This window comes from Mustela erminea, chromosome 13, assembly GCF_009829155.1.
Source record: "Mustela erminea isolate mMusErm1 chromosome 13, mMusErm1.Pri, whole genome shotgun sequence".
In the NCBI taxonomy this organism is placed as follows: domain Eukaryota; kingdom Metazoa; phylum Chordata; class Mammalia; order Carnivora; family Mustelidae; genus Mustela; species Mustela erminea.
This window is the reverse complement of record NC_045626.1, coordinates 38,572,727-38,596,515: the sequence shown is the minus strand read 5'-3', so window position 1 is coordinate 38,596,515 and position 23,789 is coordinate 38,572,727. Positions and strand designations below refer to the sequence as shown.

Genomic DNA, 23,789 nt, shown 5'->3' with positions numbered 1-23,789 from the left:
AAACAAAGTGAGGACTGTCTCCAGGATTCATCATTCAGTTCTCACAGTAGCTTTACGGAGGGTGCAAATAATCCTGGGCCCAGGTCTGACGTATGCTTTCCCAGTGGTTCCTACACTGCTGATATAGGGCTTGGCTTATCACCCACTGGGGCAGGGCCCATCCACCCCAGCTGATGTACAAGCAAGTGTGACCTGGAAATATGCCTCACCTGCCCATCTATATCCTGGGACAGTCCATAACCTGGGACATAATCCCAGATTAGGCCCCAGAATCAAATTCAAGGTCTGCTGCAAGGAGTTTCCTTATTGCAGACACAGATGAGGAGAGAGGCTAGATGTCAGGCTATGTGGAGGTGGAGGAAATTAACCTGCTTTCCTGATCCCCAAATTTCTTCTTTTATTAAAAATCTAGAGATGGCCTGGAAAAAAAAAAAAAAAACCAAAAACCAAAAACAAACAAACACCAACAAACAAAAACCAAACTACAGAAGGTCCAGGTTTTCTCACTGCAGTCCCAGCTACATAAAATGTTACCAACATTATCATTAATAGCATTTATCAAAAGCACACTGTTTGGATGCAAAACAATATGGTCAGAGTTGACTTTTTTCCAAAGCTTCAATTGATTATTCATGCCTCTCAAACAAAAGAAATGAAATGAAATGAAATGAATATGAAAAAATTCTTATTATTCTTATTCTTATTATTACCTTTCTGCACAGCTAATGGAATTTCTTGAAGTCTCCAGATTGACCAAGAATCAATTTTCATGTGAATCTTTTTCTTTCTTGATTTTTGTTGTTTTAAAGCTTCTTCAGCTTCTGCACGGTCAGTTTCTAGACTTTTAATGAGATAAATGGCCTCTGAGAGCAATGTTTCCATTTCCTGCTTTAATTCTGGACACTTTTCATCTTAAAATAGAAATATATATTCACATTTGTTAATGAATCAGCCTATAAACTAGGTGGTGGGAACATAGGTACTAATGGTATCATTTTCCTTTTTAATATATATATGTTTAATAAGAGAATTTTAGAAAAATGAATTAGTCTTTTGAAGAGTTTTATTATAATAAAATAATAACATTAATTATAACCTTTGAAGACAGATTTTGAAGTGAACACTTTGTAAAATAGTTAGAATAGAGGAATCTCAAGCAATATCTCCTTGTATATTTTATCTAAAAATTTTTTTCATAAGCTATATTATAGAACTTTATTTTTATTCTTGTATTTCCTCTCATTCTATGACAAAAGAAATTCATAATGATTATATCAATTATATCAATACTGAAAATCCTCAGATGGTTCCTAGAAACATGATACTTTATAATCCTTATCAGATAATAACATCCTTAGTTAGCCCTGCCAGGAATTCATTGTTTCCAAATTCCATTTATTTAGTTGTAACACAAATTGACTCCTGTAATGAGAGAAATTTGTAATTACTGGTTCACAGCTCTGAAAAGATATGGTTTAATGTTAATAAAATGATTAACATGGATATTCATTCACCTATTTATACTAGAAACACGCAGAGAGCCTGTTATGTTCTGGGCAATACACTCTCTCCCTAGGGATAGATCAGTAAGGAAGATGGATATGGGTTCCACTCTGGTGAGATTTATACTTGTAAACAGTGACTTTTTCCAAAATGTGACATGACAAGAAGACATAAACAAACACAAAGTGTCGAGAAAGGCAAAGCCTCAGAGAGCTGAGCCTAGAAGAAAAACAGTAAAACAGGTTCAAAATAAAGGTAACTAATAGACCTCTGCTTTGTTTTGTTTTGATTTGGACAATAAAGCAATAATTTTCTGCTAGAAGATATTACATATTGGTTATAAGTGCAAGCTCAGTAGTCACAGTTTCTATTTCTAACCTAGTAAGCCTATCAAAGAAATTCGGCATGCTGCCTGAAAAGAATTCTTGAGAAACAAGAATGCATAAAAATTATCGTTTATGGACTGGACCTTGATTTGGCCTCTGTTTATTTGTTCTATGTCTTCTTTTTCCAGAATCTACCATATCCTGGACATTTTACAACCTTAATTGTCTGTTTTTTTCATAACAATATACACAGTGAACACTGTGTTCTCCAGCCAACTTATGATCTATTCAGTTTCTATAAAGAGAGTCTGAAATGTTTAATTAAATTAATGCCACTTAAATCACTTCTGATGTGATAAAAATATGTTTTACCAAAGACATCCATCATGTTTCTACACAATCTTCTGTACTGTTTTTATGATAGCATTCTAGAATAGATGCTGCGTTTATAACTTCAGATGTCTCCAATTCATTGTATTGAATCTCTCAGTTTTTTCCTAGAATATCATCTCAATTAGTTTTACTATTTCATATTGAGTAGGTGAGTAACCACCTGTAATTTTTTTTAGCACAAACATTTAATTACAATAGATCTTGTCAACCTGATACTGTCTTGCACTTTGGGATCATGTGTATGAGTTTACAATAACATAACTGCAGTTAATTTAACTGTTATTATGTCCATTAACATAGTAATCTTCTAGCATTTGTCATGTGAAAAATTAATACATAACAAATAAGATTTTTTCTTCAGTGTAGATATTAATAGTGAAAAGGAAACAGTAAAAACAGAGCCTCACTATGAGAGACAGCTTTGAAAACTATATATATGCAATATATATACATTATATACACAATATATAATATATATAAAGTGCATGTATTAATCTTAATTTATACATATATAAATATTATATATATTAATATATTAAATATAGAATATTAATATATTTATAAATATATAATATTACATATATTTGTAAATATACTTATAAATATATTAATATTACATACATACATATTACATACAAAATATAAATATAGTAGAGCTTCCATGTCCAGTGTGGTAGTCATGAATCCCATGTGATTATTTACATTTAAAAAGTGTTAAAATTAAACTGAAAAATTAAATTCTCGGTCTTCCTAGCTACATTTCAAGCAGATATTATATGTGGCTACCAGAAGACAGAAATAGAGAACACTGTGATTATCCCAGAAATCACGACTAGACAGCACCAAGTTACAGTTAACTTCTTGGGAGGTAGAGAGGGATCATTATATACTCGGGACCCAGTCCGGTATACATTATATTCAATATTTTTTGAATGTTGTTGTTTAATTAAATGATATAGAAGGCTCTTTCCTCTATTAGATATTCACAAGAATTATAAAACTCTTAAAAATTATTGTAAACATTAAAAATATGTTAAATGAAAAGTCAATGAGCTTTTAAATATAACTTCATTTATTTAAGTATGAGGTACAACTTTACCTCTCTCTTCTGGTTTAACCTCTTTCACTGGTGTAGCAATACTCCAGTCTTCCTTCTGGTCTTGTGTGGAAGAAGTTCTGCTCCTATATAAAGTTATTAAAACAAATTTTAGGTGATCCTCTCACATTAAATTTTAGATGTTTATGGTAGAACTTACCATACATGCTAATGCTATTATACAAGAAAATAATATAGCAAAATTCTAATACGTAATAGGCTTTACATTTTATGGTAAATTAACAGAAACTCAAAATTTGTTACAAATGACCTAAAAATATTTGAAAGGATATTAAAGAAGTTTGTTTTTGTTTTTGTTTTGTTTTTAAGATATTGTTTATTTGCTACAGAGAGAGAGAAAGAGCGAGAGCATGAGCATAGGCAGACAGAGCGGTAGGCAGAGGCAGAGGGAGAAGCAAGCTCCCTGCTGAGCAAGGAGCCCATGTAGGACTTGATCCCAAGACGCTGGGATCATGACCTTAGCCGAAGGCAGCAGCTTAACCAACTGAGCCACCCAAGCGTCCCTGTTTTTGTTTTTTAAGAAAATGAATTGGTCTTCCCTAGATAGTGTTGCTATCAGAAAAAGGGGGTTTAATTGAGAATAATTTGAGAGTTATTTCTCTAACTTCCGTTTAGAAGTTTGGGGTACCATATAAAATCCAAGGACCAAAAACACTTTTTTAGATTTGAATTTTTTTTTAAAGATTTTATTTATTTATTTGACAGAGAGAGAGAGAGATCACAAGTAGGCAGAGAGGCAGGCGGGGGGGTAGGGAAGCAGGCCCCCTGCTGAGCAGAGAGAGCCCTACACAGGGCTCGACCCCAGGACCCTGGGACCATGACCTGAACTGAAGGCAGAAGCTCAACCCACTGAGCCACCCAGACACCCCCAGATATGAAATTAATAACATTTTAGCAAAATATCCAAATTAAAATGTCATTTTTTTTCTAAAGAATTTTTCTAGGGGCATCTGTGTTAAGCATCTACCTTAGGCCCAGGTCTTGATCTCAGGGTCCTGGTGTCCAGCGCTATGTCAGGCTTACTTAGCAGAGAGTCTGTTTCTCCCTCTCCCTCTGCTCCTCCTCCCCCAGCCCATTCTTCATGTATTTGTGCATGTTCTCTCTCTCTCAAATAAATAAATAAATAAATAAATATCATTAAAAATGTTTTAAAATATTGTTGTTAACTTTTCATCATATTTAAAAAGAAACATTTTTCCTCTGATAGATGTTATCAGAAAAACAATATCAACAACAAAGCAGGTAGTGATATTTTTATTAAGTTATTACTTTTTCTTATTAAAGAAGCATTATAAATTAAACTAAGTTTATACATACCAAAAATCACATTATAAAATAATCCATATTAACTTACTCTTCTTAGCTATAACAGAACACTCTAATGATATTTCAATTTTTATAAAATTAGTCATAAAATATTGCATGCTGCTTTAGCTATATGACATTGTTTCCTATATATTTGACTATAGTTTAATATTTCTGATGGCTGCATACTATTTATTTCATTGTTGTTCCACAATTCATTTAGAAAAGCTTTTATTATGAGGTCAGGGAAATATTCATCATCTTTTCTCCATTAGTTTCAACTTCATTTTTAAATATTTTTGTTAAATAATCTAATATTTTTTTCTTGCTTGTTTGAACACTAAAAAAGGTTGAATCAGTATGTTGCACACTTGAAACTAATTAATATTGTGTCAACTATACTCAAAAACTAAAAATAAAAGAAACATTCACACCATAAAAACTAAAGAAAGAAAGAAAGAAAGAAAGAAAAACATGAGGTTTGCTGGAAGAGGAGAGAGCACTTTATGTAAGGTGCAGTGGGTGTATATGCAATTGATGAATCACTAAATTCTACTTCTGAAACTAATAAAGAAAATAATAAAAATTGTTGCTTCAATAATAAATTATTATTTATTATAAATAAAAAATAAAAAATAAAAAAATTGTTGATTCAATAATAATTGAATCCATTTTGTGTATTTTTTTTCTAAAATTTAGTAATTTTTGGACCAGCAAAATCGTTTTGATTCTTTCTTTTTTTTTTAAATTTGAGAGAGAGAAGGAACAGCAACAGGAGGAGGGGCAGAGGGAGAGGAAAAAGGACTCCCTGATGAGCAGGGAGCCCGACATGGGACTTGATCCCAGGACCTTGGGATCATGACCTGAGCTGAAGGCAGATGCTTAATTGACTGAGCCACCCAAGTGCCCCATTCTTATTTTTTTTTTAATTGAGGCAAAAGTCCCATAACACAAAATTAACCATTTGAAAGTGTAAACTTCAATGGCATTTACTACACTCAATGTTGTGACTATCATCACCAGCTAGTGCCAAAACATGTTTATTACCTCAGAAGAATTGCCCCTCATTTTTTTTTTTTAATATATGGAACGCTTCATGAGTTTGTGTGTCATCCTTGCAGAGGGGCCATGCTAATCTTTGTATCATTCCAATTTTAGTGTATGTGCTGCTAAGTAAGCCTCATATATATTGAACAATCTCTCCCCTCTCCTTTCTACCAGCCTCTGGCAAGAATCAATGTGCTTCCCATCTCTATGATTTACCTGTTATAGATGTTTCATATAAATGGAATCATGCAACAGGTAACATGTTGTATTTGGTTTCTTTAACTTAGCATGGTGGTTTAGAAGTTTATCCACATTACAGCATCTATCAAAATTTTATTACTTTTTATGGCTGAATAACATTCCATTGAATAGCTATGCCACCCTTTATTTATACATTAGTCTACTAAAAAAAGTTTTACTTAAATTCAATTAGCCAACATATAGTACATCACTAGTTTCACACGTAGTGTTCAATAGTGCATCAGTTGCTTATAACACCCAGTGCTCATCACATCACATACCCTTCTTAATGCCCATCACCCAATTACCCTATCCCCCACCAACCACCCCTCCAGCAACCCTGTTTGTTTCCTTAAAGAGTTTCTCATGGTTTTTTTCCCTCTCAGAGACTTCCCAATAAGTTTTCCCCTCCCTTCTCTTATGGTCCTCTGCACGTTTCTTATATTCCACATATGAGTGAAACCGCAGGATAATTGTCTTTCTCTGACTTATTTCACTCAGCATAATACCTTCTAGTTCCATCCATATTCATGTAAATGGTGTAATCATTCCTTCTGATTGCTGAGTAATATTCCTGTGTGTGTGTGTGTGTGTGTGTGTGTGTGTGTATGCACGCACACGTGCGCACGCGTGTGTGAGTATCCATTCATCTGTCAATGGACGTCTCAGCTCTTTCCACAGTTTGGCTATTGCAGACATTGTTGTTATGAACATTGGGGTGGATATGTCTCTTTAGATCAATACATTTGTATCTTTGGGGTAAATACCTAGTAGTGTAATTGCTCCACCACAGGGCAACTCTACTTTTAACTTTTTCAAGAACCTCATACTGTTTTCCAGAGTAGCTGTACCAGTTTGCATTCCCACCACATCCTTGCCAACATTTGTTATTTCCTGTCTTGTTAATTTTAGCCATTCTGACTGGTATGAAGTAATATCTCATTGTGTTTTTTACTTGTATTTCCCTGATGGTTGAGTGATGTTGAGCACTTTCTCATGTGTCTCTTGGCCATTTGGATGTCTTCTTTGTGGAAATGTCTGTTCATGTCTTCTGCCCATTTCTTGACTGGATTATTTGGTTTTTGGGTGTTGAGTTGGATAAGTTTTTTATAGATTTTGGATATTAGCAATTATCTTCTGATATGTTATTTGCAATTATCTTCTCCCATTCTGTAGATTGCCTTTTAGTTTTGTTGACTGTTTCCTTTGCTGTGCAGAAGCTTTTGATCTTAATAAAGTACCAAAGTTCGTTTTCACTTTTGTTTCCCTTGCCTTTAGAGACATGTCCACCAAGAAGTTGCTGTGGCTGATGTCAAAGAAGTAGCTGCCTTTGTTCTCCTCTAGGATTTTGATGGATTCTTGTCACACATTGAGGTCTTTCATCCATTTTGAGTTTATCTGTGTATGGTGTAAGGTAATGGTCCAGTTTCATTCTTCTACATGTGGCTGTCGAAATTTCCCAGCACCATTTATTGAAGAGATAGATCATCATTTTTGCATTGGATATTCTTTACTGCTTTGTCAAAGATTAGTTGACCATAAAGTTGAGGGCCCATTTCTGGGATCTCTATTCTGTTCCACTGATCTGCGTATTTGTTTTTGTGCCAGCACCATACTGTCTTGATAATCACAGCTTTGTAATAGAGCTTGAAGTCAGGCAGTGTGAAAACCCCAGCTTTGGTTTTCTTTTTCAACATTCCTCTAGCTATTCAGGGTCTTTTCTGGTTCCATACAAATTTTAGTATTATTTGTTCCAGCTCTGTGAAAAATGTTGTGTTATTTTGATAGGGATTGCACAGAATATGTAGATTGCTCTGGGTAGCATAGACATTTTAACAATATTTTTTCTTCCAATCCATGAGCATGGAATGTGTTTCCATTTCTTTGTGTCTTCCTCAATTTCTTTCATATGTCTTCTGTAGCTTTTAGAATGCAGATCCTTTATCTCTTTAATTAGGTTAATTCCTATGTATTTTATGATTTTTCAGTGCAATTATAAATGGGATCAATTCCTTAATTTCTCTTTCTTTCAGCTCATTGTTAGTGTGGATATATGCAATTGATTTCTGCAGATTGATTTTATATCTTGCCATGTTGCTTAATTCTTATATGAGTTCTAGCAACTTGGGTGTGGAGTCTTGGATTTTCCACATAAAGTTTTGTCATCTCCAAGGAGTCAAAGTTTGACTGCTTCTCTGCCAATCTGAATGCCTTCTACTTCTTTTTGTTGTCTGGTTGCTGAGGCTAGGACTTCCAGTACTATGTTGAACAATAGTGGGGAGGGTGGGCAACCCTGTCGTGTTCCCAACCTTAGGGGAAAAGCTCTCAGTTTTTCTCCATTGAGAATGATATTCGCTGTGGGCTTTTCATAGATGGCTTTTATAATATTGAAGTATGTTCCCTCTATCCCTACACTGTGGAGAATTTTAATCAAAGAAGGATGCTGTATTTTGTCAAATGCCTTTTCTGCATCAATTGAGAGGATACGGTTCTTGTACTTTCTTTTATTAATGTGATGTATCATGTTGATTGATTTGCAAATGTTGAACTATCCTTGCAGCCCAGGAAAAAACCCCACTTGATGCTGGTGAATAATCCTTTTAATGCACTGTTGGATCCTACTGGCTAGTATGTGGCTGAGAATTTTGGCATCCATGTTCATCATGGATATTGGTCTGTAATGCTTCTTTTTGGTGAGGTCTGTCAGGTTTTGGGATCAAGGTAATGCTGGCCTCTTACAGAACTATTTTCAAAGATTTCTGCTGAAAAATTTGAGGTTGTCTACTCGTTTTCGCTATGGTGAATACTGATGATATGAACATTTGTATATAAGATTTGTTTGAACTCCTGTTCTGAAATCTTTTCTGTACATACCTCAGAGTGGAACTGCTATATCATTTGGTAATCCAGGATTAACTTTTTGAGGAAGCATCAAACTGCTTTTCAAAGTGACTAACCATTTTACATTCCCACCAGCAATATATGAGATTTCTAATGTTGAATAAAAGTGAGAAGAGCTAGCATCTTGTATTGTTCCTGACCTTAGGTTGAAAAAGTTTGGATGTCACCATTAAGTATAATATCAGTTGAAAATTTTTCATAAATGCCCTTCACCTTGCTTTCTGGTCTGTTCTAACCTCTTTTTTGAGTGTTTTCATCATGAAAATGTGTTGGATTTTGCCATATGTTTCCACATTGAGATGGATTCCCCCCTTCATTTTATTACTGTGGATATATTACACATTGATTTTTTTTTTCTCTATTTTGAACTACCCTTACATACCTGGGAGAAATGTCCGTTCGTCATGACATGTAATTGCATTAATATGTTGCTAGGTTCAGGTTGCTAGTATTTCATTAAAGATTTCTGCATCTATAGTCATAAAGCCATTGATCTACATTTCTTTTACTTAAGATGTTTTTATCTGGCTTTAGTATCAGGATAATGCTGGCCTCATACAATGGTTGAAAAGTGCTCCTTTCTCTACTATTTTTTGAAAGTGTTAGAGAAACACTGATATTAATCTTCTTTCAATGTTCAGTAGATTTCACCAGTCAAACCATTTGGTCCTGGGTTTTTCTTTGTTGGGAGATATTTGATTACTGATTTAATCTCTTTACTTCTTACAAATCTGTTGAGATTTCCTAATTCTTCCTCAGTCAGTTTTGATAGCTTATGTTTTCCTAGAAATTTCACCTTGGTTATCTAAATTTGTTCATATTATTATCTTGTCCATAGTATTATAATATTATAATCTTTTTATTTCTGAGAGGTGTATAGTAATATCCCTAATTTTCTGATGATTTTCATAATGCAAATCTTTTTTCTTTGCTAGTCTAGCCAAAGGTTTGTGAATTCAGTTGATCTTTTCAATTTTTTTTAAATATTTTATTTATTTATTTGACAGACAGAGATCACAAGTAGGTAGAGAAGCAGGCAGAGAGAGAGGAAGGGAAGCATGCTCCCTGCCAAGCAGAGAGCCTGATGCGGGGCTCAATCCCAGGACCCTGGGATCATGACCTGAGCCGAAGGCAGAGGCTTTAACCCACTGAGCTACCCAGGCACCCTCGGTTGATCTTTTCAAAGAAACAACTTTTGTTTTCATTGATACTATTTATTGTTTTTTTTAATTCTTGACTTCATTCATCTCTGCACTAATCTTTATTATTTCCTTTCTTTTCCTAGCTTTAGCACATTCATTCCTTTTTAGTTCTGTGAGGTATAGAATTAAGTTACTGGATTTGGGATCTTTTATTTTTTTTGATGTTAGCATTTATGGCTATAAATTGTCCTGTGAGCATTACTTTTGCTGTACCTCATAAATTCTGGTATATTGTGTTTTCATTTTCATTAATTTCAAAGTATTTTCTAATTTCTTCTATAATTACAGCCTTGATTGACTGAGGTTTTTGAGCATGTTGTTTAAAATCTACATTTACATGGACTTCCTAGGTTTTTCTGTTATTCGTTTCCAGTTTCACTCCATTAGGTCAGATAGGATACTTGGTATGATTTCAGTCTTTTTATTCTACTGAGATTTTTTATATAGCTTGACATATGATCTATCATGAATAATGTTCAATGTCAACAAGAAACGAATGTACTTTCTCCTGCTATTGGGTGGTGTGTACTATATAAGTCTGTTAGGCCTAGATTGTTCTAGTGCTGTTCAAATCTTTTTCATTACTGATCTTTTTTTTTTTTTTAAGTTCTTTTTACCATTCTTGAAAGTGAGGATATAGTGAATTCTCAAACTCTTATGAAAAACTGTGTATTTCTTACTTTAACTCTTGTCAGTTTATCCTTCATGTATTTTTGAGGTTGTGTTTTGGGTATGTATATGATTTTGATATCTTCTTGATGGAATGGCCCTTTTATGAAGATGTTAAGTATTATTTCTTATAATATGTATCGACCAAAAGTCTATTTTGTGTTATATTGGTTTAGCTACGCCAGCTCTCTTTTGGTTACTATTTTCATGGATTATTATTTTTCATCCTTTTGTTTTCAACATACTGTGGATCTTAAATGAGTCTCTTATAGACAGCATATAATTGAATCATGTAATTTTATCCATTTTAACACTCTTTGTCTTTTAATAGTAAAGTTTAATCTATTTAATCCATTTTCATGAATGCAATTACTATTAAGAAAAGACTTATTTCTGCCATTTTGCTATTTGTTTTCTATAATACTTAAATATTTTTGATTCCTTAATTTCTCCATAATTGCCTTCTTTTGTGATTAGCTGATTTTTTTCCCCAAATGTATTTAGTTTCCTTATTGGATTTATATTGGTATTTTTATTTTATAGAATTTTCCTAGTGGTTCACTGAAGATTACAATTAACACCTTCATAAAAATTGAGTTTGAATTAAAATCAATGTAGATTCAGTAATATTGAAAAAAAAATCACTGTGCCTTTACTCCCTTCTGTAAAAATGTTGTCATTTTTACAAGTTATACATTTATACATTGTGTGCTCATTAACATAAATTCATAATTTTATCCATTTAAAAATTATATAGGAGGGACGCCTGGGTGGCTCAGTTGGTTAAGCAGCTGCCTTCGGCTCAGGTCATGATCCCAGCGTCCTGGGATCGAGTCCCACATCGGGCTCCTTGCTCAGCAGGGAGCCTGCTTCTCCCTCTGCCTCTGTCTGCCAGTGCTTGCTCTCTCTCTCTCTTTCTCTGACAAATAAATAAAATCTTTAAAAAAATTATATAGGAAATAAGAATTGCAAAATAAAAATGCAATCACACCAACTTTTGTATTTATTTTTGTAGATACCTTATTGTTTTTTATTTATTCATATGGCTTCAGGTTACTAACGTCCTTTCCTTTCTGTTTAAAAGACTACCTTTAGGGTTTCTGATAGTACAGTCTGCTAGAGATGGAGCCCCTCAATTTTTGTTTATCTGGAAAATCTAAATTTCTCCTTTATTTTTGAAAGACACTTCGTCAAGAATTAGAATTCTTGTTTGAAATGCTTTGTTTTGTTTTCTTCTAGCATTTGAAATGTGTCATTCCACTGGCCTCTGGCCTCCATAATTCCATTTTTTAAAAAGGTTTTATTTATTTACTTGAAAGAGCGAGCACAGAGGGAGAGGGAGAAGCAGGCTCCCCACTGAGCAGGGAGCCCAACATAGAGCTCCACCCCAGGACCCTGAGATCATGACCTGAGCTGGAGGCAAATGCTTAACCAACTGAGCTATCCAGGTTCCTCTGACCTCCAAAATTTCTGATAAGAAACTGTCATTTTTATTGAGGATCCCTTACTCATGATGAGTCGCTTCTTTCTTACTGCTTTCAAGATACTCTTTGTCCCAGGGTTTCAGTAATTTGACTATAACATGCGGACTTCTGAGTTTATCCTGCTTAGACTTCATTGAGTTTTAGTAAATTATAAATTCACGTCTTTCATCAAATTTGGGGATTTTTAGCTAATGTTTCTTCAAATATTCCTTCTCTCCCTTTTACTCTTCCCTGTTACTCCTGGACTCGCATTATGCGTACATTTGTATTTGTGATTATGTACCTCAGATCTATTAGGGTCTGTTCATTTTACTTCATTCTTTTTTCTTTCTGCTCCTCAGACTGAATAATCTCAATTGGCCTATTTTCAAGTTCACAGATTCTTTCCTCTGCCAGCTCAAATCTATTGATGAACATCTCTAATTAACTTTTCCTCTAGTTACTATACTTATCATCTCCAGAATATCCGCTTGGTTCTTTTCTATAATTCCTATTTCCTTATTGATAATCTTAATTTGTTGAGACATTAGTCTCCTGGTTTTAACTGTCCATGGAGTTTCCATTAACTCTCTGAGAATACTTAAGACAGCTGATTTAGTTATTGTCCAATAAGTCCAACATTTAAGCTTTCTCAGGGTCATTTTAAAAGGCTGTTTTCTTTTTTCCCCTTGTTAGTGAGACAAACTTTCTTTTTTTTTTCTTTACCTGCTTCATAATTTTTGTAGAAAACTAGCCATTTTAAATAGTTTAACGTTAAATAGAAATAAGATTACCTTCCCTCTGTTGGGTTGGCCATTGCTGCTTGTTGTGGGTTGTTCTGTTTAGTAGTTCTTCTAAACACATTTGGCAATATCTGTATTCTTTGTCATGTATGACCACTGAACTAAGTGTTTCATTAGCTTACTGGTAAATTTATGTTCTCTCCAAGTTATCTTAAATACCTAGAGTCAAAAGAAAAAAAAGGGTGGGGGGGGGAAGAAGGGAAAGGAAAAGAAGGAAAGGGAAAAGAAAAAGGACAGGGCTTTCTCCCCATAGCTATCTATGGGGAGAAGAGGAAAAGGAAAGGAAAAATGGAAAAGGAAAAAAAAATACTCTTCTAGTCTTAGTAGATTGGCTCTCTGTTAAAGTATTCCTTCAATGCTTATCCAGGCTGTTTACAACTCTGCTTCTACTTTTAACTGTTGCCTGCACAGATCCTAAAGGTCAGCCAAAGATAAAAGATCAGGGTCTTGGGTTTTCTCTGAGCATGTGCCTAGCTCTGGTCATATGTGTGCACTTTTTGATTCTACAGTATACATAACAGCTTTGAAAAACCCTATTTCCCCCATGTATGCCTTCTTTCCCAGGCATTTTAGTCTGTCTAACATTTGTCCCAACTGTTATTCACAGCTTCAGACAGTGGTGGCAAGTATATGCCTTTAAATGCGTTCAGTAAACATTGCCTGTAAGTGGTTCCAGCTGAGTGATTGCTCTAAGTCAGGCAAAACAAAGGCAAGGCTTTGTGCTGGTTCTTCAAGAAGTCATTAGACAGGTCAAAACACTGAAAAACCATTCTTTGAGAATAAGGTCCATATTGTTTTCTGTGCCACAAGTACAGGCTGCTCTCTTCATGGCAACCACTGATTTGGGGGCTAGAGGATGGCAAGCAGGCAATTCATAGTGCCATAGCGCTCTCTTAATACAATACAACAAGACTCTTCATTAACTTTTCCCCTAGTTGTTGTTTTTTACTAAATTCAGATTTCTACAAAAGTTGATTCTGACAGATTTTTGCCAAATATTTTTTGAGGTGAAACAGAGCCTGAGAGATTTCTATTCTTCCATTTTCAATGATATCCTAATTCTTATATTTAATTTTTTTTTTTAATTTTATTTATTTTATTTGACAGAGAGAGAGATCACAAGTAGGCAGAGAGGCAGGCAGAGACAGAGGGGGAAGCAGGCTCCCTGCTGAGCAGAGAGCCCAATGCGGGGCTCGATCCCAGGACCCTGAGATCATGACCTGAGCCGAAGGCAGCGGCTTAATCCACTGAGCCACCCAGGCACCCCTAATTCTTATATTTAAAAATGCATTTTAATAACAAATATGAAAAATTCTTCTTTTAACTTATTTCTTTTTAAATAAAACTCATCTACAGCACCTTAATCATTAAAATTTGAACATAAAAACAATTTAAAAGGAATGAAAGGTCCTTACCATTCCTCAAGAGATGTTTCAAACTGTAAAAATAAAATATATCAATAAATATCTCAAAAATAATAGACTTCGCTTACAATTAAACTCACTGATAAAACTACAAGTACTTCACTTCACAGACCCCATTATATTTTTTTCAAACTATACTTTGTTATTTCTAAAACAGATACATACCTCTACTACCTAGTCCTTTCATTACTCCCACTGTATTGTTCTTACCTTTCACTTGTGTTTCTAAATCTTACTCCTTCATCAAGGGCTTATTCAATGCCACTTACTCCCAAAAGACTTCCTAAATAATCAGAAGCGCATTATATCCATTAATTTTTAATATATAACCAAAAGCTGGAAAACATTCTGGTATGTTCACAAATATTTAGTTTTCCATAGTGTCCCTCTTTTAGACTATAAACTTAATGGTAGAAGCCTTGTTTTACAGAATATTCTAAGAGTATCCTGGGCTATCAAAGTCACAAATTACCAAAACCACAAGGGATACATAGTCATAATTTTTTAGGTTTCATAGATAATCTCTTACAGGTTGGGCATACATGGTTATTGTAATTCTACAATATCTTCAAATAGGCCTTGTGTTCTAGACATGAATTTTATCTCAATTAAAAAAATTAAGAAAATTGGACCAAAGTATGGACTTAGTAATAATGTATCACTATTGATTCATTAATTGTAAAAATGTACTATCCTAATGTAAGATATGAAAATAGGGAATATGTGGCCCAGAGTATATATGAAATCTCTCTATTATCTTCTCAACTTTTTTGTAAGTCTTAAACTGTTATAAAATAAAGTCTATTTTAATAAAACAATACTATTTAGGAGAACATAAAAATTAAAGGAAAGTAAATTATGAAAAAAGGAAATTAAAAAAAATAGTATGGCCATGGCTTTTGAGTTATTAGATTAAATTCAATCAGATTAATATGAAACTCCAAAGTTCTTATGCAGATTATAACATTTTGGACTAAAAAACAAAAGATTCAAGATGCAAAGGCAATTCCAATTAATAAGAGTGTTATGGACTAAACTGTGTTCCTCTAAAATTTGTATATTGAAGCCCTAATCTCATGTGACTGTATTTGAAGATAGGATCTTAAGGAGAAACTTAAAGTTAAATGATGTCATAGAATGGGATCCTAATCCAATAAAACTGGTGTTCTTATTAGAAGATGGAAAGACACCAGAGCTCACTCTCTCACCATGTGGGCATAGAAGAAAGGCCATGTTAGGACACAGTGAGGAGGCCGTTTTCAAGCCAGGAAGAGAATCCTCAGTAGAAACCAACTGTGACAACACCCTGATTTTGGACTCTAGCCTCCAGAACTGTTAGAAAATAATCTTTTTTTTTTTTTTTTTTAATGGCAGTTTGAACAAAGTAATACAGGAAAAAGTTTAGGATAAATACTCAGGTCTATTTCTTATGGAAATCTAAGTACCTCTCAGAACCAAGAGCTCAAAGAGTAAAGCAGAAATGAGAAAAACCATAAATTAGGAAACTATCCCCAGGAAGCAAAATTGAGTCCTAAGCAAGAAACTTTTTAGAGTCACATGTGGTAGACCTAACACCATGTACCCTCATTAATTTCAGAATTTCAGGCATTAGTGAAAGATGTATCTTTCATTTCTCCCCTTTTTGAATAACAGTATATATTGTGATAATTTTGTTCCTGCCCCACCATTGCTGCTAAGTATACAGGAAGGAGCAGTATTTAACATCATTTTAATTCACAGATCATCGGGTCAAAAGAAGCTGAAACCAGAGAACTTCATCTGCATCAGATCTGCTGTAGAACATATAATCATAGACCTCTGCATGAGACCATAACAGAATAAAACTTCTGGGGAGTTGGTGATTAGAGTCTGCAATTAGATGAGCTGTTAATCATGTTGCCAATGGACTAATTGATAGATTGATTGCTACACAAATTGTTCCCAAAGAATCACATCTCCTGGCTTCCCCATCTTGTCTAATATTCTACCATATTAAAAGAGGGTTTGATTATGTGCTTTGCTTTGGCCAGTAGGATATGAGCAAACATAAAACAAGCAAATATTTTAAGCTCTTGCCCATTGAGATTTGTCCTCCTAGAACACCATCCCAGACATGGGTGTGAGGCCATCTTAATCACCATTTCAAGTTGTTAATAGATGTGTACATCTGTATGATTGGCCCCAGGCAAGAACTAACAAAATTGCCCATCTGAGCTCAGAACAAATTGCTTAATAATATTCCAATAAATGCTTGTTCTAGTCACTAAGTTTTAGAAAGAGAGAGCCAGAGAGACTGAGAGAGAAAGAATAGGTGTATGTATGCCTATATCAATAGCTAAAGAAAAAAACAGTTCTTTATTATTCCGAAGAGATTTTCATTAAAGTAATAGGGAACAAATCCAGATTGTAATGAATATATGAGCAATTGGAAGTGAGTAAACAAACACTAATTTTAGGTAACACTTTTCAGATGTTAAGTAAAACAGGAAGAAGAGGAAAAGGGATATATTTAAAGGTATGTGTGGGATTTAAAAAATTCTTGAAAACAAGAGAATCATTCAAAATTTAATATTTTAAATGTGGACAGAAGTGAGTTAAGAAAAAAGAAGGAAATTTGGACAATAGATATGAACACCTGATGGAACAAGATCTTTACAAAAACTGAAGATGGAATACAGGTAAGGGGATAGCCACTGATGGGGGAAGGAAATTTTCCATGAGAGGACAAAAGGAATAATATTTGTGGAATTCAAGGATGTTCCTAAGTGGGATAAGAGGAGTTTGAAGCATTTCTGTTATCATACCTCCTATTTCCTTTGGGAAGTGAGAGGTGAATGAGTAGTAAAGTAGAGGATTTGGAGACTTGAACAAAAGAGAGGACTGGAGTAGCCACCAGAGAAAACTAGACAAAGTTCTGGTTGACAGGCAATAATTTCAGAGCACTATTAAAGGTCCCATTGAGGTTAGAAACAATGTATCCATAACGTTTCAAATTGGGATTGTTGTGTAATGTTCTCTGGCATTATTCAGCAGCCTGGGGTGTAGGAGCAGAGATGGCCCACCATTAGAGAGATCTCATCAGGACTTGCATTTTTTCAGACTAGAAGTATAAAAAAGTGAACAACCAGATACACGAATTAATGAGTGTTTTAACAGATGAATTAATTAGTCAAGGAAGTAAAGGAAAATGCGGATGATAGATAGGAAATAATGGATATTTCAGGATTTGAAGTGTTCTTAAATTTCAAATGAAATATAACAATTAACAGAATCAGAGAACTCAAAGTATCAGAGATTTGGTCAGTAGGGTCAGATGATTAAATATTACTTTTCAGAACTGAAAACATTAAGAAGTGGTGTAAGCTCAGCAAAATTTTATAATTGGAATTTTAAGCATTTTAACAGTCATATTTGTGTGGTCCTCAGAGGTGAAATACTCTCTGGAATACATGACCCAGAGTGGTGGAGAACAGGATGTTCTGAGATATCAGACACACTGTCTGGATGCTAGCTCTGCCACTGACTATGCGATCTTGGGGAAAATCAACCTCTGTTGTTGAGGTACTCAATCCTCATCTGTAGCTGGGGTAACGTCAGTCTCTAACTCACAAGGTTTCTGGAAGGTTTCAATGAAATCATACATATTAACTATTTAATATAGCCTATGATATATAGTAGGCACCTAATCGGTATTAGCTGTATCACTGTTATTGATAATAATATTATTTTTGTATAATACATTCTTTATATTTTAAAGAATGATTTCTAAATACTTTCTATGTCATCCTTTCAAAACTCCAAATTAAATAAAGCTATCTCTAGGCAGTCTAGAAAAACAGGTGGAAGAAAAATAAAACCTTTTACTCATATGGGAAGATATCCAAGTAATTATTTCCATCATATTGCCATGTTTCCTATTCCTTGCAAAATTATACAGAACATGTTCATAGTAGCTCTACTTTAAAGACACTTCTTTTCAAAATTCAAACTGCAATTAAACTGCTATGAATGCATTGACAAGCTTATGGCAGATTCATCTCTGTTAATCATGGGCTTGACAGTATTCATGACTATAATGGAAACCACTGTGATTTAATGGGCAAACAAACCCATAACGGTTGATCCAAAAAAGACTAATCTTTCACTCATTTAATGTAGTCCATACCCAAAGTAGATGATAGCCTTACAATTAGTTATAGAGCTTTATCTAATAAAAGATTTAAGTGATCCCAATTAAAACAAATAAGCATTCTCCCCAAAAGAAACCTCACAACCATTCACAGTAGCCCCCAACCCCAGGAAACTAATCTGCTGTCTCTACAGACTGACTTACGTAGGACATTGCACATTAATGGGATCATACAACGTGTGTTCTTTTGTTATTATAGTAATTATCACACAACTCTGTAAATACACTAAAAACAACTGATTTTTACACTTTAAATGACAAACTTTATGGTATATAACTTATCTCAATAAAACTGTTTTAAAAATCAAGCAGTTTCTGCTCCCCTCTCTCTTTCTTCTTCTTCTGGAATCCCAATTATTCTAATGTTGTTTCGTCTTATGGTGTCACTTATCTATGGAAAGAACCTAGATGTCCATCAACAGATGAATGGATCAAGAAGATGTGGTATATATACACAATGGAATACTATGCAGCCATCAAAAGAAATGAAATCTTGCCATTTGCGACAACATGGATGGAACTAGAGCATATCATGCTTAGCAAAATAAGTCAAGCAGAGAAAGACAACTATCATATGATCTCCCTGATATGAGGAAGTGGTGATGCAACATGGGGGCTTAAGTGGGTAGGAGAAGAATCAATGAAACAAGATGGGATTGGGAGGGAGACAAACCATAAGTGACTCTTAATCTTACAAAACAAACTGAGGGTTGCTGGGGGGAGGGGGGTTGGGAGAAGGGGGGGTGGGTTTATGGACATTGGGGAGGGTATGTGCTTTGGTGAGTGCTGTGAAGTGTGTAAACCTGGCGAGTCACAGACCTGTACCCCTGGGGATAAAAATACATGTTTATAAAAAAATAAAAAATTTTAAAAAAATCAAGCAGTTTATAGAAAAACACAATTGACAATTTAGACAAAATTGAAAAGCTTCAATTAAAAGAAGAAAAACTGCCCACCTAGAAAAGGCATGACTTTCTTTTTCTTTGTCTTTGACTCCCCCCCAATCCCAACATAAATGTACTCCTTGCAGTCCCCAAGAAAAACCCCATAGGTAAAGGCAATGACTGGGACTATAGACAATGAATTAATAAAATTGGAAAATGTTAAACTCCTCCCAAAAGTACAATCAGCTGGTAACTTTTATTAGATAAAATGCTTTTAAGTGGTAAAAATGTTGAGAAGAAATGTCCTTTTTCTTCATTTTGTCCAGGCACTCCGGAATTATCAAAATGCACCCAGACACACATTTATAAAAATTTGGCATTTTCTCAGGAATAATTGTATACTCTAAATATTTCTGACACAAGGAACCTACTCTATTTGAAACTAAATTTTATGCTTATATTGAACTAATTCTGAATTATGATCTACAGGAAAATATAATACATAATCTTTTCTCAAAAACCCAGATGTGTTTACTTTTTTTGGAAGTACCATATCCTTGTAGTTTTTGTTTATCAAAAAAAAATGACAAACTTTATTTTTAAAATTTCCCTCAAGTCCTATTTCTTAATTTTCTTTAAGTTTTTCAATAAAGACTATGAATGTAAAGTTGTCTAATCAGCACTATTAAAAGTTCATTTTTCCAAGTAATACTGGAAAGTTCTTTCATTTTGGTGGGTTAGTCAGAAAAGAGAAATCTGTCTTTTTAAATAATATATATTTAAATATATTCTATTGAACTGTTCAATATACTTATTGAACAGTTCAATATATTCTATCATCAGTTCAACACTAGCAAATTTAATGACAAAATGCATAGTCAAAATAAAATAACATTTTTTAAAATTTAGAAAATATAAAAAGCCTAAATTAAGTACTGAATTTTTTAAAAAAAGGTTATAAGCATTAATTTCACAATTAATCTTTCAAATAAAGTTTATGTGTATATTTACTTGTTAACACATTATTATATTTATTAGTTTTTGTCTAGAAGTGTATTTATCTGACATTGCTACTTGTGTATTTCATGTTGTCAAACTACCAACAAATATTCCATGTCAATGTGAGAAATAAGGCCTTCTTTTGTCCATAAGGCTTGTAAAACAGAAACTGAAAAGGGCTTTGGAGTCAGAAGGAACTCGATTTGAATTCCAACTCTAATGCTTACACCTATATGATGGCATATAGACTACTTGACTTTCCTAAGTATTATAATTTTCACCAATAAAGTAGGATTCCTGTGAAGTACAAATATAGAAATATACATTTGGTAAGTAACTAGAAAACAGCAGATTTTTTTGTTTTTTTCTTTCTTTTTTTTTTTTTTAAGATTTTTTATTTAAACCAACTGCACCACCCAGATGCCCCTAGAAAACAGCAGATGTTTAATAAATGGAGCTATTACTGTATTGGGTAGATAGGTGTCTCAGATATATGTAGAAAAGAAAGGTTCTGCTTCAGGTCCTCATTTGTTTTTCCATTTATTGAGCGCCTACTATCTATCAGGCTTTAAGCCAAGCACCAGAAGACAGAAAGTCACTCTGATGCTGGTCTTTATAAGGCTCTTTTTGTTTATTCAGCCAGCTCATTTTCATAACACAATTACATAAGAAAGGCTCCTTTTTTTTTTCAGTTATCCTGAAGCTATAAAATAGTTTATTTTGTGAATTATTTTATCTAAGGCAATCTTTTAGTTGGCCTATTATCCATAGTATTTAACAGTTTATCAACTGCTCAGAATCCCAATTGGGACTGGGTAAAAAACACAGGTTTTGATAAAAGACAGTGGGTTCAAATCCCAATTCTATCTTGTGATCTTGAACAAGTTTCCCAACTATTTAAGTTGTTATTTCCCCATCTAACAGTTAGATAAAAGAATAAGCATTTAAGGGGCATTTGGGTGGTTCAGTTGGTTAAGCATCTGCCTTCAGCTCAGGTCATAATCCCAGCATCCTGGGACTGAGTCCCATGTCAGGCTCCCTGCTCAGTGGGCAGCCTGCTTCTCCCTCCCCCACTCCCCCTGCTTGTGCTCTCTTTCTCTGTCAAATAAATAAGTAAAATCTTTAAAAAAAAAAAAAAAAGAAAGAAAAGAAAAAGGAAAAGAATTTAAAAAGTTTTGAGCAATTATAATTGTTAATATAGCTGTTATAATCATAGCTATTGGAATTATTAAAAACCTATAAATCTATTTTCATTATTTAAAAAACATGCCTAATCATTAAGTTAAAAATGTGTGAGACATATAGAATATCATGTCAATAAAGATTAATTCTCTTCTACCTACTGAACAATATTTCTCAAGGCCCAGGACACCATCAGACCTATGACCCACAAAGCATTTTCTAAAAAGGTATGCTGATTTGGAGAAACAAAAAAGAAACAAAGATAAATATAATAAATATAAATAAATATAATACTAATATAAAATGATATAAATATTATAGAAACAACAATAGCTAATATATATTGAGTGCATATCATATGCTGGCATTATGTCCAACACAATGTCGTTATCTCCATTTTTATCTGAAGTCCTAGAATACATGGCTCTGAAGTCTGAAATTTTAAGGATTATACTTTAATGCCTCTTGAAGGAGACATCACCCTACCGCAAGCATCACGACTATTTCATCAAAACTTTCTCAGAGCAGATCCAATAATTGTGGTGAGGAAAGAGAAGGAGCTCAAACTTATCCTCCTGCTCGGGCAATCTGGTTTTGCACTAATTGTTCAGAATAAGCTTAATAAAAGGTATAAGAAGGTATTTATCATTCCTAAATCATCTGAAGATAACTGAAAGTTACAGTGATCTCAAGATTAAAGTCCCTTGAGAATAATAAAGGCAAATAGGTTAAAAGGACAGGAAGAATCATTACATTCTCCCTCAACAAGACCTATTAAGTATTTCTTCAGAACAAAATAAGTCATTAAAAAGGGCACGCTGTCCTTTTACATACCAATTTCCTAGCTAATCATCTAATCAGTTTAGTATCCCTAAAAACGATGTAAATACTATTTAATTTACTAGTCAAGTTGGCTTATGGAAATTACTACTTAGCATTATTGCCTCCAGATAAGGAATAATCAGGTAGGGAAAATAATCTATTTAGTAAGGTTGTTTCACCTTTATGAAGTAAGACTATCAAAAACAAGTCTAGATTAGTAAATTACACAACTGAGCCAAGATTCTATAAAATATTTCAAATATCATTAAAAAAATAACTCCCTGGGTTCTTTAAATAACAGCCCTTACAGGACTTATAGAGCTTACAAAAATGTTAGCATTTTAAATCTTACCCGTTTCAAATGTTCTTGTATTTTAGATTCCAAATCTTCAATGTGTGAAATCATTTTGTTGACACATGGTGCTGGGATGTTTACTAAAGCACAGCTTTGACGTCGACATGGGTAGCTAAAGTAAATGCCTTTATTCACCCCTTAAAAACAAAGCAGACAGGAATTAATTTAGAGTTACAGGCAAAATAGTAAACTGTGATGTTCAGAATATGTAAAAAATATTCTGCTTTATTAATATTAATGCTTTTTAACTTTCTTTAATAAACAAATCAATAAGTATTTCAGAAAATAATAGAATAATGATGATATTAAACTTATATAATTACATAATGTGATCCATAACATCATGAACTAAACACTGAAAACAACTAATAAAAAAAGGCAGAAAACAAGTTAATCCAACTGTTTCTAAATAGTTCCTGAATCACTTAAAAAATGACTTTGAAATATATTTTAAATTCTCCCTTCAAAGAGAGTCCACATCTTCCAGTGTAAATAATATCCAACCATTCATGCATTGAAGAAGTTCTTCTTTAAAACCAGCATGAGTTTCTCTTGCTGGAAAAAAAAATAAAATAAAAGCAGGTCCCCTTCATCCTTATAATAACCTCATTTTCTACCTTCCATTTCTGAAAATTGGAGTCTCATGCAAAGAGTGATTGATGTTCCCACTACAGCATTCAAGTTGTACTCATCATAAAATCCACTCAGTCCGATGTGCCTCAGTGATTCTAATCCTGGCATGTCCCGAATCAACTGAAGGTTGCAGAAGCACAGCAAAGTTGTCCATGAAACTCCACCAAAGTGCTTACTTGCAATCCTTTTGCCTCTAAGGACTCTATTGGGCTGGATTATAGCTGCAATCACTGATCTTAAATGCAAGACACAAAATAGGCTTGGTGCCTCAGTGAGAACAGTGTGATGTCCTCATTTCAGATGACCTTGAAGAACACAGAACTTGTGCTGTT

At 33.9% G+C, this 23,789-nt stretch overlaps 1 protein-coding gene and 1 non-coding gene across 10 annotated transcripts in view; both read right to left on the bottom strand.

Annotated features, from left to right (window-relative positions):
* Positions 1-23,789, bottom strand: part of CCDC178 (coiled-coil domain containing 178) — a 452,006-nt gene that overhangs the window by 380,198 nt on the left and 48,019 nt on the right. For 8 of the 9 annotated variants that reach the window (XM_032311014.1, XM_032311010.1, XM_032311011.1 and 5 more), the window contains 4 exons: positions 22,822-22,961; positions 14,385-14,407; positions 3,322-3,404; positions 711-911 (listed from right to left, as the gene is read on the bottom strand). In XM_032311014.1, the coding sequence (XP_032166905.1) occupies positions 711-911; positions 3,322-3,404; positions 14,385-14,407; positions 22,822-22,961 (447 nt within the window). Of the gene's footprint in view, positions 1-710; positions 912-3,321; positions 3,405-14,384; positions 14,408-22,821; positions 22,962-23,789 lie in introns of those variants that run through there. The other variant, XM_032311013.1, reaches the window with a different exon arrangement.
* LOC116572525 lies at positions 5,723-5,825 on the bottom strand. Its single transcript, XR_004278385.1, has one exon. It is a non-coding gene; the product is annotated as a U6 spliceosomal RNA (small nuclear RNA).